Source organism: Cydia strobilella, chromosome 10 (genome assembly GCF_947568885.1).
Source record: "Cydia strobilella chromosome 10, ilCydStro3.1, whole genome shotgun sequence".
Classification (NCBI taxonomy): Eukaryota; Metazoa; Arthropoda; class Insecta; order Lepidoptera; family Tortricidae; genus Cydia; species Cydia strobilella.
This window is the reverse complement of record NC_086050.1, coordinates 1,772,273-1,788,202: the sequence shown is the minus strand read 5'-3', so window position 1 is coordinate 1,788,202 and position 15,930 is coordinate 1,772,273. Positions and strand designations below refer to the sequence as shown.

The window sequence follows — 15,930 nt, the reverse complement described above, 5'->3', positions numbered from 1 at the left end:
TGTATGCAAAGGTGCTAAGCTAATAGTATTGTTGACTGTGCATGCGTAAGAAAATTGACTTTTCATCTGTTAGAGAGAAACATACGTTACATTTGATGATGATAACAGTGAGTGCATAAAAATTCCCAGCATGCTCCACCATGTCGTCAAGCTCACTATACTTATTAACCTATCGAATGAGCTGATGCCTTTACTGAATGAGCTGATGCCTTTACTGATACTGGAAAAACGATATGTAAACATACTGCATACCTATACGAGGCCTGGACGTTAGTGAGATGACGATAATTCATTGCTGGTGTCCTACTTTGTTACCTACGTATAACATGAGTTAAACCTGATTATCCATCTGGTTACTTGGGCTTCATAGTCGCCTCCAACCTCCCCTTATAGCGACCCCTTTCCGCACACTAAGTTTACCTTAAGTTCATATGATGAGTGGTTACACTTTCTCGTAACTACAATGTGTTCTATAATTCTAAATTACTAATATCTTGGGACGAAACCCTTCGTATAATTATGATTGAACTTCACTTACATTAGCCATGAACAATTCCCTCGGATCACTGTTGACACTCTGAATACTGATATCACAATGAATGTTAGTCACAATCTACAATAGACACCTCATTATTCTAATAACACCATTAGAAACTCCTTGAATAGATCCTAAAGCAAATATCACTCTTGCCGTAGCTTTGTTCGCACACAACCTCCTTTTCTTACTGTCGTTCGCGCGTATACCCTCTTGTTTTACCCTTAAAAATCACAACAACCTAGAAGCGGTTATTTCACTTAAACGTGACTACTAGCGCCATCTACTCCATGACGTTGGCAGCTATTAGCCGATTCGCGATATTCGCGACAGCACTTTCAGATTGTCAAACTCATATAAACCAGTACCAATTAGTTTAAACAATTGATAAAGCGTATACTCGCAAAATAACCTTTATATCAACTAGATAAGGTATATAGTTATCACTATGGTTGTTTTCTTCACCTCACCTGATGTGATAAGACGTGTCTACGAGTATAAAAAGGGGTAGCGGCAAGGCAGCAGCACACTCGTCGAGCAGCTATCATGAGGGTAGTGATATTCGCGGCAATCGTCGCCGCCGCGGCGGCGTCGGCCTTGCATATGGATAAGATGGACACCATCACCATCGGCAAGGACACCCTCGGTGAGTTTTATATTTGATTCTTTTAATGACGACCGGTCTGGCCTAGTGGGTAGTGATCCTGCCTGTGAAGCCGATGGTCCTGGGTTCGAATCCCGGTAAGGGCATTTATTTAAAAATTAAAATTAAATAATCATTTATTGCAGATCATATTTGTGTGATGAGCACACAGATATTTGTTCCTGAGTCATGGGTGTTTTCTATGTATTTAAGTATTTATATAATATATATATATCGTTGTCTGAGTACCCATAACACAAGCCTCCTTGGGCTTACCGTGGGACTTAGTCAATCTGTATAAGAATGTCCTATAATATATATTTTTTATTACAATTTGTAATGAAAAACGCAAAAAAGTCACCGTTTACAGTTGTTTACATGTCTTTAAAAGATCTCGTTTATTATTATGTTATTAACATTAATGGCGAATTTTTAGTACCGAATTTTAATGCAATGGCGATTAACAAATAATTTGTATCTCAGTTACCTGTTTTTAAACAAACATAATTAAGTCTTCTTAAAAAGTCTTCTCTTTTCATTTTTGTGTTACACCAAAATAATATACCTACCACATTAATAACCTCGTAAAGCCCTGAAATATTAACAAAGTTACAAGCGTAACATGTGAAGTGTGGTTTTGAGGTGAACGAGTAATTAAATATGCATGTAGTCCAGAAATATAAAATTTAAATTATAATAAATATATATGTTTTTGTTGACAGCACTAATGCTATGGAACGAAAACTTTGATATAAAATTTAGGTATTGCTATTACATATTCTCTAATAAGGATGTAACCTGTAGGATAATGTAACACTGTAGGATACGAGACGGAGTTTGTTTAAGCAGGATAACTTTAACCTCCACCATTTTACAGTGAATGTGGATGTCAAAGTCCGGGAGATGTGCATCATGAAGCTGCTTCGCCACATCCTGCAGCCCACGATGTACGAGGACATCCGCACCGTTGCCCGCGAGTGGTCAATTGAGGACAACATGGACAAATACCTGGTGAGGACTCAACCTTATGTTACTGCCGGTGCGCGAATTCCGTGCACGGCTGAGGAATGTTAGGAATGTTGGGCGTGACAGAGTGGTGTCATTTTGTACGTACGGGCGCGGTGCACACCCCCCCACTTCCTCGACCTCCGAATGTACGGAATTGGCGCGCGGACAGTACTTGCGGACCTTTGCTTCACTTTCGTAGTGTTAATTTTGTTAAGTCGTTATTTGTACATGTCAAAAATAATAGATAGAAAACTGCTTGAACGAAAAGAGACATGCTAATTTATACGAATAAGGAGATTTCTCATATCCTGGAGTTTCTTTTCATGTTAACGCATTTTGTTGTCTCATACAGCGCCTTTTTTATGACACCTGTAAATTATTCTTTTGAAAATTATGTTTTCTCATGTTGAAATGAATTTATAACACGACATACGGCGATTTATCTACATAAATTGAGAATTTGCTTATTCACAGAGCTTAATAAAATGGCATGGCGTATTTGTGTTTCGACGAGTACGTGCAAATTGTAGACACATACCTGAATGAAACAAATCGTATAATTTTAATTCCCCGTAGCTCATACAAGTCCACTAGTTATAGCTAGTTGGTCGTTTTATAAGTGATTTGTTTTTCCGTTGCAGAAAACCGACGTCGTCAAGAACTTCGTCGATACGTACAAGCTGGGTATGCTGCCCCGCGGCGAGGTATTCGTCCACACCAACGAGAAGCACATAAAGCAGGCCGTTAGGGTCTTCCGCATCCTCTACTTCGCCAAGGACTTTGACGTGTTCATCAGGACTTGTTGTTGGCTCCGCGAGCGCCTGAATGGAGGCATGTTCACCTACGCCCTCACCGCTGCCGTCTTCCACCGCGTCGACTGCCGCGGCATCGTCATCCCTGCCCCCTACGAAATCTACCCCTACTTCTTCGTCGATTCCGACGTCATCCAAAAGGCTTTCGTTCTGAAGATGAGCAAACTCAACATCGACAATGTCCTAATGAACTACTGGGGCATCAAAATCGTCAAGGACAAGAACATCTGTCTCATCGACGCTCGTAAAGGTCTGCGCACCGTTATGGGCAAGGAAGACAAGATCAACTACTTCACCGAGGATGTGGATCTAAACACATACTTCTACTACCTGCACATGAACTACCCGTACTGGATGGACAAAGAAGTGTACGGTCTGCACAAAGAGCGCCGCGGTGAGGTCATGATGTACGCCAGTCAGCAACTGCTCGCTAGATACAGACTTGAGCGTTTGAGCCACGGCATGTGCGACATCAAGATGATCAAATGGGACGAGAAGATCAAGGGAGGCTACTGGCCCAAGATCCGCATGCACAACGGCTATGATATGCCCGCCCGCGTCGGCAACGTCATGCTGCTTAACGATGAAAATCTGAAGGTGAAACTGGTCTGCGATGATGTTGAGAAGATTATCCGTCAAGCTATCCTCACCGGTAAAATGGAACGCGTAAGTTTATTTTACATTCTTAAATTCATTTCGCCTCTAAAAATTCCAAATAAAAATTTCTATTCTCATTACTACTTGTAGCTAAGTCGATTCTAAGTGCAATATTTTCTAAAGCTTTTTTTATGCGTTACGTATACTAACATAGTTAGCGGAATTTGAACAGAGCTACTAAAAAAAACCCTTTAGAATAATTTTCTGATTGGTGTCAATTTCCCTCTTCTTATAAAATTAATAAGAGACATAAACAAGATAATAACAACTTAAAATATGTCTCTCAGCGCGACGGAACCGTTATCACCCTAAAGAAGGCCGAGGACTACGAGTACCTGGCGCGTCTGCTGGTGGGCGGCATGGGCATGCTCCACGACGACGCTAAGGTCATCCACGTCACCAACCTGCTCAAGAAGATGTTCACCTACAGCATGTACAACGTTGACAAGTACGTACTTATTGAGATTTAATTCAAAACAATTTCTTCTAAATACTCCCGATTAAACCTAACGGAAGGTGAAACAGTATTTCGCAATATTTGTAAGTTAAATATTGTAGTCTAATGAAAATAATAGGTTTTGCAAAACTCTGGAAATAAAGGTACATTATTCACACTTTATATGTCTTTTTGCAGGGAAACCTACGTCCCTACCGCCATTGATATGTACACGACCTGCCTTCGCGACCCGCTGTACTGGCGTCTGCTGAAGCGCATCCAGGAGATGGGATATCTCTTCAAGGCTATCCTGCCTAAGTACACCCGCGAGGAGCTCACCTTCCCCGGAGTCAAGGTCGAGAGCATCAGCACCGACAAACTCGTCACCTTCATGGATGAGTACGACATCGACATCAACAACGCCATGTACCTCGATGACAGCGAGATGAAAAAGAAGCACATGGATATGGTCATGATCGCCCGCCAGCGCCGCCTCAACAACCACCCCTTCAAGGTCACCGTCGACGTCGTCTCCGACAAGGCCGCCGACTGCATCGTCCGCATCTTCATCGGTCCCAAATACGACTGCATGGGCCGTCTCCTCGACGTCAACACCAAACGCCACGACATGATCGAGATGGACAGCTTCCTGTACAAGCTGGATACCGGCAAAAATACTATCGTCCGCAAATCGATCGAGATGCACGGCGTGATCGAGGACAGGCCGATGACCCGTCACATGATGGATAAGGATTTCGGTTTGGACACGAACGTCGGTGTGGACGTACGCGACCGCGTGATGGTAGACAGCTGGTGGCATAAGACTCGTCGTGGTTTCCCGTCCCGCCTGTTGCTGCCTCTCGGTCACAAGGGCGGTCTAGAGATGCAGATGTTCGTGATCGTGACGCCCGTGCGCACCGGCCTGACGATCCCCACCGTCGACATGTCCATCATGAAGGAACGCCGCACCTGCTTCTGGACGACTTGCGTGGACACGATGCCTCTCGGCTTCCCGTTCGACCGCGAGATCGACTACACCCGCTTCTTCACTCCCAACATGTTGTTCACGGACATCCATGTCTTCCGCAAGGACATGGACCTCGCCAACGTGAACAAGGATGTAGACATGTCCAACATGGTGATGCGCCGCGACGACCTCACCATCCTGGACAAGGACATGCTTATGCACAGAAGCTACAAGGACGTGATGCTAATGAGCGTCGACAAGATGATGCGAATGTAAATTTGTATTTAACCCTCTATTTAATATTATTTAATGTGAATTTAATAAAATGCTTTGAGCAATATTTTTTGATTTTGTGACTGGCAGTACACTCCTACATTTCTGAAACTTAATTTAAATGAAAGGTATAAAAATATGAAGTTTCAAGCAACTAGAAGTTAATATCAGAATGCTGCATAGGTACCTCATATTTTTTACCAACATTGTAGCCGTATAACTAAATCTAAATGGTCAGTCCGATTCTTATGAAATTTAAAAATACCATATCGATTTCTGGTTTCTCGTAATAAACAAAATCCATCAAAAACATAAATGTGAAATGAGAGCCAAGTTCAACATTAAGTATATGCGTCGTTGTTGACTTTCTAAAAAGAAGAAATTTCTAGAAGAAGTTGAAGTTGTACAACATCAAACGGATTTTCGGGAGGTTTTATTTAGTTTCACCTGTCCCGTTGTCTGTCTGTAATGAAATCTTGCAAGTTAAATTTGACCCACTTCCCGGTTTCCGAAGAACCTGAAAATTTGCATAAGTCCATATGCAAGTCGGGTGACAATCCAATATTATGGTACTATTAAGCTGATCTGATAATCAAACCCTGGTTTGACAGGAGTAAAAATGCACTACTGCTAGTGCTTGATTAAATATTGGCTCTTCTATCGACATCCATATGAAGCAATTTTTGAATGATCGTAATTATAAAATAAATGACAATTCTATATAGGTAGGTACTATTTCCATTACTTGCAAAACTTTCATTTAGGCTTATCGACATATTGTAACAAAAAGTCCGAAAAACTTATCAGCAATCAAGGATCAATTAATATTTCACTGTCATAAATTAATGTTAACGTGTCTCGTTTTCTTTTCTTTTAATATTTTTTTTGAAGTAGGTATCTAAATATCATAGGTAAAGTTCCTATAGAGAATTTACCTTATTTGTGCCATTCTCAACCAAAAGGGTACTTATTGTCGCTTGTTAGTAAGGCGCTATTTTCATATAGCTTCAATTAGAAATCAACCTTATCAACTAGCGACAATGTGGTACCTTTTGGTTGAAAACGTCACATTTAAGAGCCAACAGGAGTGGTCATTTCTCCATACAAACGTACTCGACTGTTTCCTCCCTGGTTTTTGAAGCTAGAGGAATGATTTTTTCAACACAGATTAATATTGTCAATATCTGTGTCGGTGTGTTTTGCTTTTTTTGATATTTCTGTTTTTTAAGGCGCTAGAGCCCTTCAAACATGGCCAAAAATGGCCTCACTGACTATGCCGCAATGAGAGGCATGGTATTCAAAACTGGTATCAATTAGCCAAAAAATCAAAACAGTCCGACACAGACAATTTCATAATCATTTAGATTTCCAAGTTTGGTTACGATTGCTTAAGTTTTGGAGGAGGAAACAGTCGAGTACGAAACCTCGATTTTTGAGATTTTTACGCAGGATTTTTCGCCTAAGCTGCAGTTGTCCTTATCGCACTAATTTTAGGGGCGGGGTCAAGTTTCTAAATACGTACACGGACAGAAAAGTGATGGGCAATAGTCGACATTGAAAGTCGATAATCTAGTGATGTGATAAGTTATCGATAAACCATAACAAAGTCGCGATTTGCCTCTTAGTAGGCGAAGTAAGTAAAGTGAGTATGCACTTTGGCCTCAGGGGATATCGTTTAACACTATTTATTATTCCTTGGTTCATACAAAGCTGAGCTGACGCACTAGCTACGAGATTAAGTCCTGGCTACCCCCCAAAAAGGGAGGGGAAAAGTCGGCTTCTGCGGTTCAGTTTGCCTCTATTTCTACCTATCTCTTGATATGAGATCAAATTTGGTATAAATTTTGTGTAAATTAGGGACGAATAATTTATTTTAGAAATAATAGTTTCACATTTTCATACACAAATCTGAATATACGAACGAAAAATTAAAACTATATATAATTTTTGGTCACAGATTTGCTCTTTAGAAGCAAATTGTGGTGATTTGCACTAAAAATTAATTACACAATTTAGTTTATTCATTCTTTATTTAGAAAAGTATCAGTTCTAAGTACGTATTATTATATTGCTTTATATTTTACAATTTTCACTATTATTCAAAAATTTATTTTAAACAAAGTATTAATTTTATTAAAACTTTTGTGACGTGATCTCATGAAAGGGGCTCCACGAGGCGAAATACTTTTTACGCCAATTATTTCCTTTTTTTTTTTAATTTACAACAAAGACGAAAGTTCGAAAAAAATGTGGTTACTTAATAATTGCCTAACTTGTTGAAAAAATTACTTTACATAATATCAATTTATAACCGTAGTATATTCCATGATATGTTTTAAATACACCATATTATTTCCTAATTTTTAAAAGAATATTTAATACCTTTAAAATAATATCTGTCTATCTGTCTGTCAATCTGCCTGTCCGTCTGTCACCAGGCTGTATCTCGTGAACCGTGATAGCTAAAAAGTTGCAATATTTACGGATGATGTATTTCTGTTGCCGCTATAACAACAAATACTAAAAACAGAATAAAATATTTTTTTAAGTGGGGCTCCCAAACAACAAACGGGATTTTTTGCCGTTTTTTGCGTAATGGTACGGAACCGACTCGCACTTGGCCGTTTTTTGTTAATAGCTTTGAACTTTTTTTATGTGGGAATAAACGCTTCGAATACATTTTTCTAGACATCATTCTGAATCCAATGAGGTATCATACGTATTTTTAGGAGTTAGTATCTCTATTAGTGGCAGCCGTACAAGCCCAATTTCAAAGAAAAACCGCAAATCGATGTACAGGTTAGCCGTTTGGCACACGCATACTAAGAGGTCAAAACAAAATTTTTGACCCGCAGTTTCTAAAAAAAATCCCTTAGGAGGGGTATGCTGAAACATTTTTTTTGTATGAAAAAAAAAACCATATTTTTTTTCCAAAAACCTATCGTGTGTGGTATCATACGAAAGGGCTTTTTGAGGCGATTCTAAAATTATACCACATCATTACATTTTAGCCATTTTTTTGTAAATTAAAACAAATAGAATTTTCAAAACACACCAAGTTTGGGGTCAAGTTAAAGGGTTAAGTAGAACTGTGTCACTTTGTATTGAAAAAAAAAAAAACTAAATAAATTTTTTATTGCTTTTTTGGGGTTACATATGAGGATATCACGTATCATTTGTACAAAAAAAATCAGCCATATCGTATCTGGAGGAGCCCAAACTTGGAATGTTTTGAAAATTCTTTTTCTTTCAATTTAAGAAAAAACCGGCCAAGTGCGAATCGGAATCGGGCGCCGAGGGTTCCGTACATTACACAATTTAAACAATGTATTTTTATGTGAAACGTGAGTGAAAGGTAAATTGCGGTTTACGATTTATAACGTATTAAAAAAAAAACTACTAACTAGATCTCGTTCAAACCAGTTCTCGGTAAAAGTTGGCAAGGTAATGTACATCATATATTTTTTCAGTTTTATCATTCTCTTATTTTAGAAGTTCTGGGTTACACATTTTACCACTTTGGAAGTGTCTCTCGGTCTCGCGCAAACTATTCAGTTTAGAAAAAAAATATATGAGAAACCTCAATATCATTTTTGAAGACCTATCCATAGATACCACACACGGTCGTATGGGTTTGATGAAAAAAAAAATTTTTGGGTTTCAGTTCTAAGTATGGGGAACCCCTAAATTTTTTTTTTCCTATTTTTGAGTGAAAATCTTAATGCGGTTCACAGAATACATCTACTTACCAAGTTTCAACAGTTATTATAGTTTCGGAAAGAAGTGGCTGTGACATACGGACGGACGACAGACAGACAGACATGACGAATCCATAAGGGTTCCGTTTTTTGCCATTTGGCTACGGAACCCTAAAAATGGCTAAAATGCAATGATGTGGTATATTTTCAGAATCGCTTCAAAAAGCCCTTTCGTATGATAGATGAGAAGTATACGATAGGTTTAAAAAAAAAGTTTTTTTTATACAAAAAAAGGTTTCAGCACTCCCCTCCTAAGGGAATTTTTTTTAGGAACTGCGGGTCAAAATTTTTGTTTTGACTAGTATATATATACGTGTACCAAACGGCTAACCTGTACATCGATTTGCGGTTTTTTTATGCGAACAGCTTGCACTACTTTTTTCACCACCTTGAACCTTTTGTAGACTAGACTATTGTCCCAAAATATTGGGCGACGACCGGTCGTCTGGCCTAGGAGGTAGTGACCCTGCCTGTGAAGCCGATGGTCCTGGGTTCGATGATATGATATGATGAGCACAGATATTTGTTCCTGAGTCATGGGTGTTTTCTATTTGTATTTAAGTATCTATATATTATGTATATCGTTGTCTGAGTACCCATAACACAAGCCTCCTTGGGCTTACCGTGGGACTTAGTCAATCTGTGTAAGAATGTCCTATAATATTGATTTAATATTTATTATTATTTATTTATTTATTGGGTTTCATATTTATTCCGATCAGAATTAGGAGCTCTTCAATTTATACCTATTTTTATCAAAATCTGACACATAAATAAAAAAACGGACCATCAATAAAACTGTATAATTACATCAAAGTAAGAAATATCACATGTCACATGTTTCTTTATTATGATAATTTTATCTAACCTGAGGCTTTCTTTTTTTCTATTCAACGGAGCCGGAGAGCGGCAAATTTGTTTTTCAAGATGCTTGCTCGAAAAGATCTTATTTCATGCAGGTGTACTGAAGGGAAAAGGCCTATATTGTTCCCGCGGGAGTTATAGCTTTCTTTTTTAATTAGGTATGTCACTAATTCATACGAACCAAGTAAGTTATAAGTAAAATACTTTGTTTAAAATCAAGGTATAAGGGAGTTTTACTTTTAAAATACTCACGACTACAATTTAATATTTTTGTTTATCATATTTAAAAATATTTAATTGGATTAATTTAACAGCCGTTATCTTGTATGTTTTTATACAACAATGTTTTCTTGTATGTCCATGTTATGTTATGTTTTTTTACTATTCTGTAACTCGAAATGTTAATTAGATTGCAGGTTGTAGAAGGATATTGAATTCAGTTACTAAAAACGCGAGCGGCGTGAGGCCGGCGAGGAGCGCAAATAACGTGCGCGTCGGTGTGCGTGCACCACACACACTGGGATAGTCCCTCGGTACGCGGTACCGCCCCCGTCAGCGCGACGACGATATTCTCTTTCAAATCTCAAAATTGAGTTTGGTCTCGGCTCCTGTTGGCTCTTAATAATTACGACCATTAAAAAATTATTTCGAATGTCGATAGAAGTCGATATTTAACCAAGCACTAGCAGAAGTGCAATTTTTCTCCTGTCAAACCGAGGTTTGCTGATAATAGACATAGGAGGTGGCGATATATACTCCAGGCCAAGCCAGGAACTCTGTGATACAACAATGCAATCTAATTGTGTTTGGGTTTGTTAGAATTGTCTCGATGAGTATTAGTTGCCTGTTGAAAGAAAAGTACAGTCACGACAAAAGCTTGTATCAAAAATGTAATTTTTATCATAATAATTATTTAAACATGAAACTACATTTAAACCTACACAAAAAACCGACTTGTAAAAAAGTATCGCGCAGGGCTCAAAGATAGTCTCACTACAAAGAGTGCATCACGCGTAATGCGACACAGAGGCTGCGCCTTTATAATTCGCAATTTATGCCGTTCGGGCTGGCACCAATACAATATTTCATCCCTACTAATATTACGTCTATAAGAGAGAGGGCGCTAGTGTCCTAACATAAACATCAGCTCCACTCAAAATTATATGCAGTACAGTCGAAGGCAAATATATCGATCCAGACAAATAGCTCAAAAATATTCGAACACGACTTTCTAGTCTAAGGTGTAAGAGCGTACACATATTTTTGAAACTTTGGGTTATATATATATATATATATTTATGCCCTTGACTGTACACGCCTCAAAATGATATGCAGTACTGAACCCCGTAAAAGCTATTTCATTTTGAAGAATAAGTGAAGATGTGCAGTGTAAAATGGGGACAGCGAAAAAATCGATCGGGAAGGGCCCAAAAAAACTAAAAACAGCAACCAAGTGATACAAACAGTTTTCGCTTTCATTTGTGTTTAAACTATATATTATATAAAAAGTGTAGTTCTAGCAAAAGTGGACAAAAGTGACAAACAAGAAACTATATAAAAACATTTTAAAAAACATATGGAAGAAAAAATAATTACAAAATAACCAAACTTTACGAGAAACAAAGGAACCGTTATTTACTCGTAATAGTTCCTTCCAAATTCCAATCAAACGACCTGCCTCGCCATCGACTACGCGACTTTTTTGATCTAAGCGCCATCTACCGTCTATCGCTTGGACTACAACAAAACCTCGCACGGCTGACAACGATCCAAGTTAGACAAATCAAAGCATGCGTCAATATTACCTCGCGACCTTAGTAGTACAATGAAAACATGGCAGGTGGAAGCACTGACACCAAAACCAACGACATGGGAGAGCTGCAAAAGTTACTTATGGTAATGAAAAAGGATATGAATCAAAAATTTACAAAATTAAGTGAACAAGTTTCGCAAATTAACCAAATCGAAAAAAAATTAGAACAACGGAACGACGATCTAGGAAACCTACGATTAAAATTAGAAAACAAAAAAACAAGATTACAAGACTTTACAAGCTAGGAAAAACAGTGTACAGCGTAACCTTATCTACGGAGTCAAAGAAAACGAAAAACAATACTTTCAGTTACAGGACAAAATACTAGACATAATAAATAAGACTATAAAAGTACATATATATACAGGATTCCGGAATTCAATGAGTAAGGAGAATGGGCAGGAAAAGTTCGCATTGCAGGCTGATATCTGAAGTATTTACAACACGGGTAAGAAAATAAAATTACTTCAAAATAAAGATAAACTGAATGGATCGAACCTCTATTTGAAAGAAGAATTCCGGGCTAATAATATATTAAACATCAGAGAAGGACAACAGCAGCAAAAAGAGACGGTGAAAGGAAATATAGCCTACATACGCTACGACAGGCTTATAGTAAAACAAAACAACCAATAATAAAAGACAACTCTCCCCCAGACTCCACCAAATGTATTTAATGAGGAAACCAGTATAAGTAGAGAAAAGCAAACAACACTAACTCACAAAAAATATAAAACATCACAATGATGTCCTAAGTAGTATGAAATGAAGAGTCATGAAGATTAGAGGCCCCCTCCAACCCTACAACTACACTTCGTCACAAGTCTCCATTCACCCGGTCCCAATACGGCTGGTCACCGCGGGATCGACAGACCACAACCCTCCAGTTTTAAAAAGAAATACAAAACAAAAGAACTGTTCGTTAGTTTGCACACAAGAACATTAGCATCAATAGAAAAAATGTTAGAATTCAAAAACGCTATTGAAACAATTAATTACGATATAATTGGACTATCAGAAATTAGAAGACAAGGCTACAGTATAGAAGAAGATGAAACACATATATTTTGTTATTTGCGGCGAAACACAGGGCCAACTAGGAGTCGGCTTTATTTTACGGAAAAAGTACAAAACAAACATAATAAGCTTTGTGGGCCTCTCTGAGGATGTCGCTGTACTAAATTTACGATTTGAAAACCAAACAATGTCTGCAATGTCGCAAAGTAACGTCTGATTCTATTCATTATCCAAACAATGTCTATTATACAAGTCCACCAGTGCCTCTCCTGATGAAGACATAGAAACGTTTTACCATACTAACGAGAAAGCTTTTTGTAAAAGGTTACGCTGCGTTACAGGGGCGGGAGGGGATTCGAACAAGGCGTTACGTAACATTGTTTTTATTTTTTAATAAATAAAATACAAGGTTACATAGGTTAGGTTAGAACTGCGACTATTAGGCTGGGGGAGGCGGGAGATGGCGTGCGGTGTTCCACAGGGCTCGGTGCTGGGCCCGCTCCTGTGGAACATCGGTTACGACTGGGTCCTACGCGGGACCACTCTACGGGGGGTCAGCATTACCTGCTACGCTGATGACACCCTCGTCTCGGCCTGCGGCAGGACCTACAGGGAGGCCGCCTATATAGCCACAGCAGGGGTTGCACACGTGGTGCACAGGATTCGGGCGCTAGGTCTGGAGGTCGCACTGCACAAATCCGAGGTTCTGGTCTTCCACGGGCCTCGGAACAAACCACCGGGGGGAGCCCAAATTACCGTGGGAGGAATTTCCATCGCCGTCGGGTCGACGATGAAGTACCTAGGACTCGTTCTCGACAGCAGATGGAAGTTCGAGGAACATTTCAGGCGTTTGGCTCCGAAATTGCTTTCTGCAGCCGGAGCGCTTGGGCGGATCCTCCCAAATCTGGGCGGACCAGGAGGAGCCTCCAGGCGGCTCTATATGAGCGTGGTGCGCTCAATGGCGCTTTACGGGGCACCAATATGGGCGGGCACCCTGGGAACTCGAAGTGCGGCCCTATTGCGTCGGCCGCAGCGGGCCATAGCTCTCAGGGTGGCCAGAGCGTATCGCGATAACTCGCACGCAGCAGCCGGCCTGCTAGCCGGAAGCCCGCCTTGGGACCTTGAAGCCAAGGTTCAGTCCGCGGTCTATTGGCGGGTGCTGGCAGCAAGGAGGGAGGAAAACTGGCCCGCCCCTCAAGAAGTTCGCAAGTGGCGGGAAGAAGCACGAGAAGTGCTATATGAAAAATGGTCGGAGCGTCTGGAGATCCCGGGAGCTAGCCGGGACCTGGTGGCCGCTGTTCGACCCGTTCTGAAAGAATGGGTCGAACGCAAGCACGGTGCACCCTCCTTCCACCTCACACAGCTCCTAACGGGGCACGGCTGCTTCGGCTGGTACCTGTGTGAGAGGGTGGGAAGAGAGCCGACGACAGCGTGCCACCACTGTGATGGAGAAGCCGTGGACACGGCTCAGCACACGCGCGAGGTATGCCCTGCATGGGCAGAGCCTCGCGCTGCGTTGTCCGCGGCTGTGGGAGGAGACCTCTCACTGCCGGCGCTAATACGCCGTATGATCAGCAGTGAGGAGGCATGGGCGGCAGTGGCTTCCTTTAGCGTCACTGTTCTAACGCAAAAGGAAGCGGCAGAGCGATCGCGCGAGGACGACGCGAACTCGCTCCCTCAGCGCCGAAGGAGACCAGGTAGGCGGCGAAGAGCCTTCGCATCAAGGATAATGCCGCCTTAACGGGACCCAGCGGGTGATGGGTCGGGAGTTCCATCACCCGCATGAACAGGTTCGAGCTGGAAGGCCCTCGAGTGTTCCGAGGAGCCTTCAACGAAGAAGCTGCTAGAGCGGCCGTAAAGAATGGGTTCGCAAGAACATCGCCGACGGGGTATCGGAGGTCTACAACCGAGTTCCCGAAACCCCGTCTACAAAGCACGCGGCGGAACACCCCAGGGGGTTTAGTCCGTGGGAGTCGGACATACCCACTAGGCTTCTCCCGGGCCAGTGGGATCCATAAAGGATTCCCCCTGGGTCATCAAAAAAAAAAAAAAAAAAAAAAGAACTGCGACTATTAAAGAAAAAAATGCTACTAGAAAAGTAGATTAAATAGATTACAGAAACGAAATGCTACTAGAAAAAGGTGAAGAAATGGATTGATTAAGATAGGATAACGAGATGTTAAGTGTTTGCATTTTGAATTAAAATGTGGATACATTTCAAAAATGGCGTTACGTAACTTTTATAATACAGGAAATTGCAACTCAATTCTATAGAAATCTATACAAGAAAAGACGATCAATCCTTATGGTAAATAAACGGGATATTCCTGAAAACGACGAATTAGACACACATCATAGTCCAATCAAAAGCTTCGATGAAAAGGAAATACTTCAGTTTATATATAAACTGCAACCAAGGAAAAGTCCTGGGCCAGACGGTATAACAAATTACTTATTAAATGCTAGCTGTTTATTCATACTCACACCCTTAATTATTGTAATGATTGTAATTTAATATTATGAAATAAATAAATCTAATCTAATCTTAACTATGCTTTTTAACAAAATACTACACACAAAGAAAGCACCACATGAATGGACTGAATCAGACATAACTATTATCTACAAAAATCGAGACCCTACTGAAATTTCTAATTACCGCCTAATAAGCTTAATGTCCAGTCACTACTCTCTACAAACTTTTATCAGCAGGTTTACAGTCAAGAATAGCACTACAAGTAGAGGCCTATCTTGAGAGAGGAACCGTATCCGCGCCGTGTCCAAATTCACCGCCTTCTGCATCTGAGCATCTGACCCTTGATCTAACCACCTAGCGAGAGTCTCTCAAGGTGTTTCTTGGCTATGAGACCGTTCGCTGAAACGACTATCGGGACAATGATCGTCAAATAAACATCCCACATGGCGGTTATCTCGTGAGTCCTTCTCGGCGTTCACGAGATTCTCATCATGGGGGATGGTGATGTCGACGAGCACGGCCCGGCGTTGCGATCGATCTATTATCACAATGTCAAGCTTATTAGCTACAATAGTCCTGTCAGTGACGATAGATCGATTCCAATAGAGCGTGGCATGACCATTCTCGAGAACTGGCGCAGGTAAATACTTGTAGGGGTACTTCGCGGTCCA

General features: G+C 40.5%; 3 protein-coding genes across 5 annotated transcripts in view; 1 reads left to right on the top strand and 2 right to left on the bottom strand.

Annotated features, from left to right (window-relative positions):
• Positions 1-15,930, bottom strand: part of LOC134744903 (syntaxin-binding protein 5) — a 431,872-nt gene that overhangs the window by 139,494 nt on the left and 276,448 nt on the right. The gene's annotated exons all lie outside the window — the stretch shown is intronic.
• Positions 1-15,930, bottom strand: part of LOC134744846 (cathepsin L-like) — a 480,196-nt gene that overhangs the window by 202,192 nt on the left and 262,074 nt on the right. The gene's annotated exons all lie outside the window — the stretch shown is intronic.
• LOC134744840 (basic juvenile hormone-suppressible protein 1-like) lies at positions 1,044-5,398 on the top strand. The gene is made up of 5 exons (XM_063678761.1): positions 1,044-1,181; positions 2,056-2,189; positions 2,828-3,664; positions 3,943-4,103; positions 4,290-5,398. The coding sequence occupies exons 1-5, from the start codon at positions 1,082-1,084 to the stop codon at positions 5,332-5,334; spliced, it is 2,277 nt and encodes a 758-aa protein (XP_063534831.1). The 5' UTR covers positions 1,044-1,081; the 3' UTR covers positions 5,335-5,398.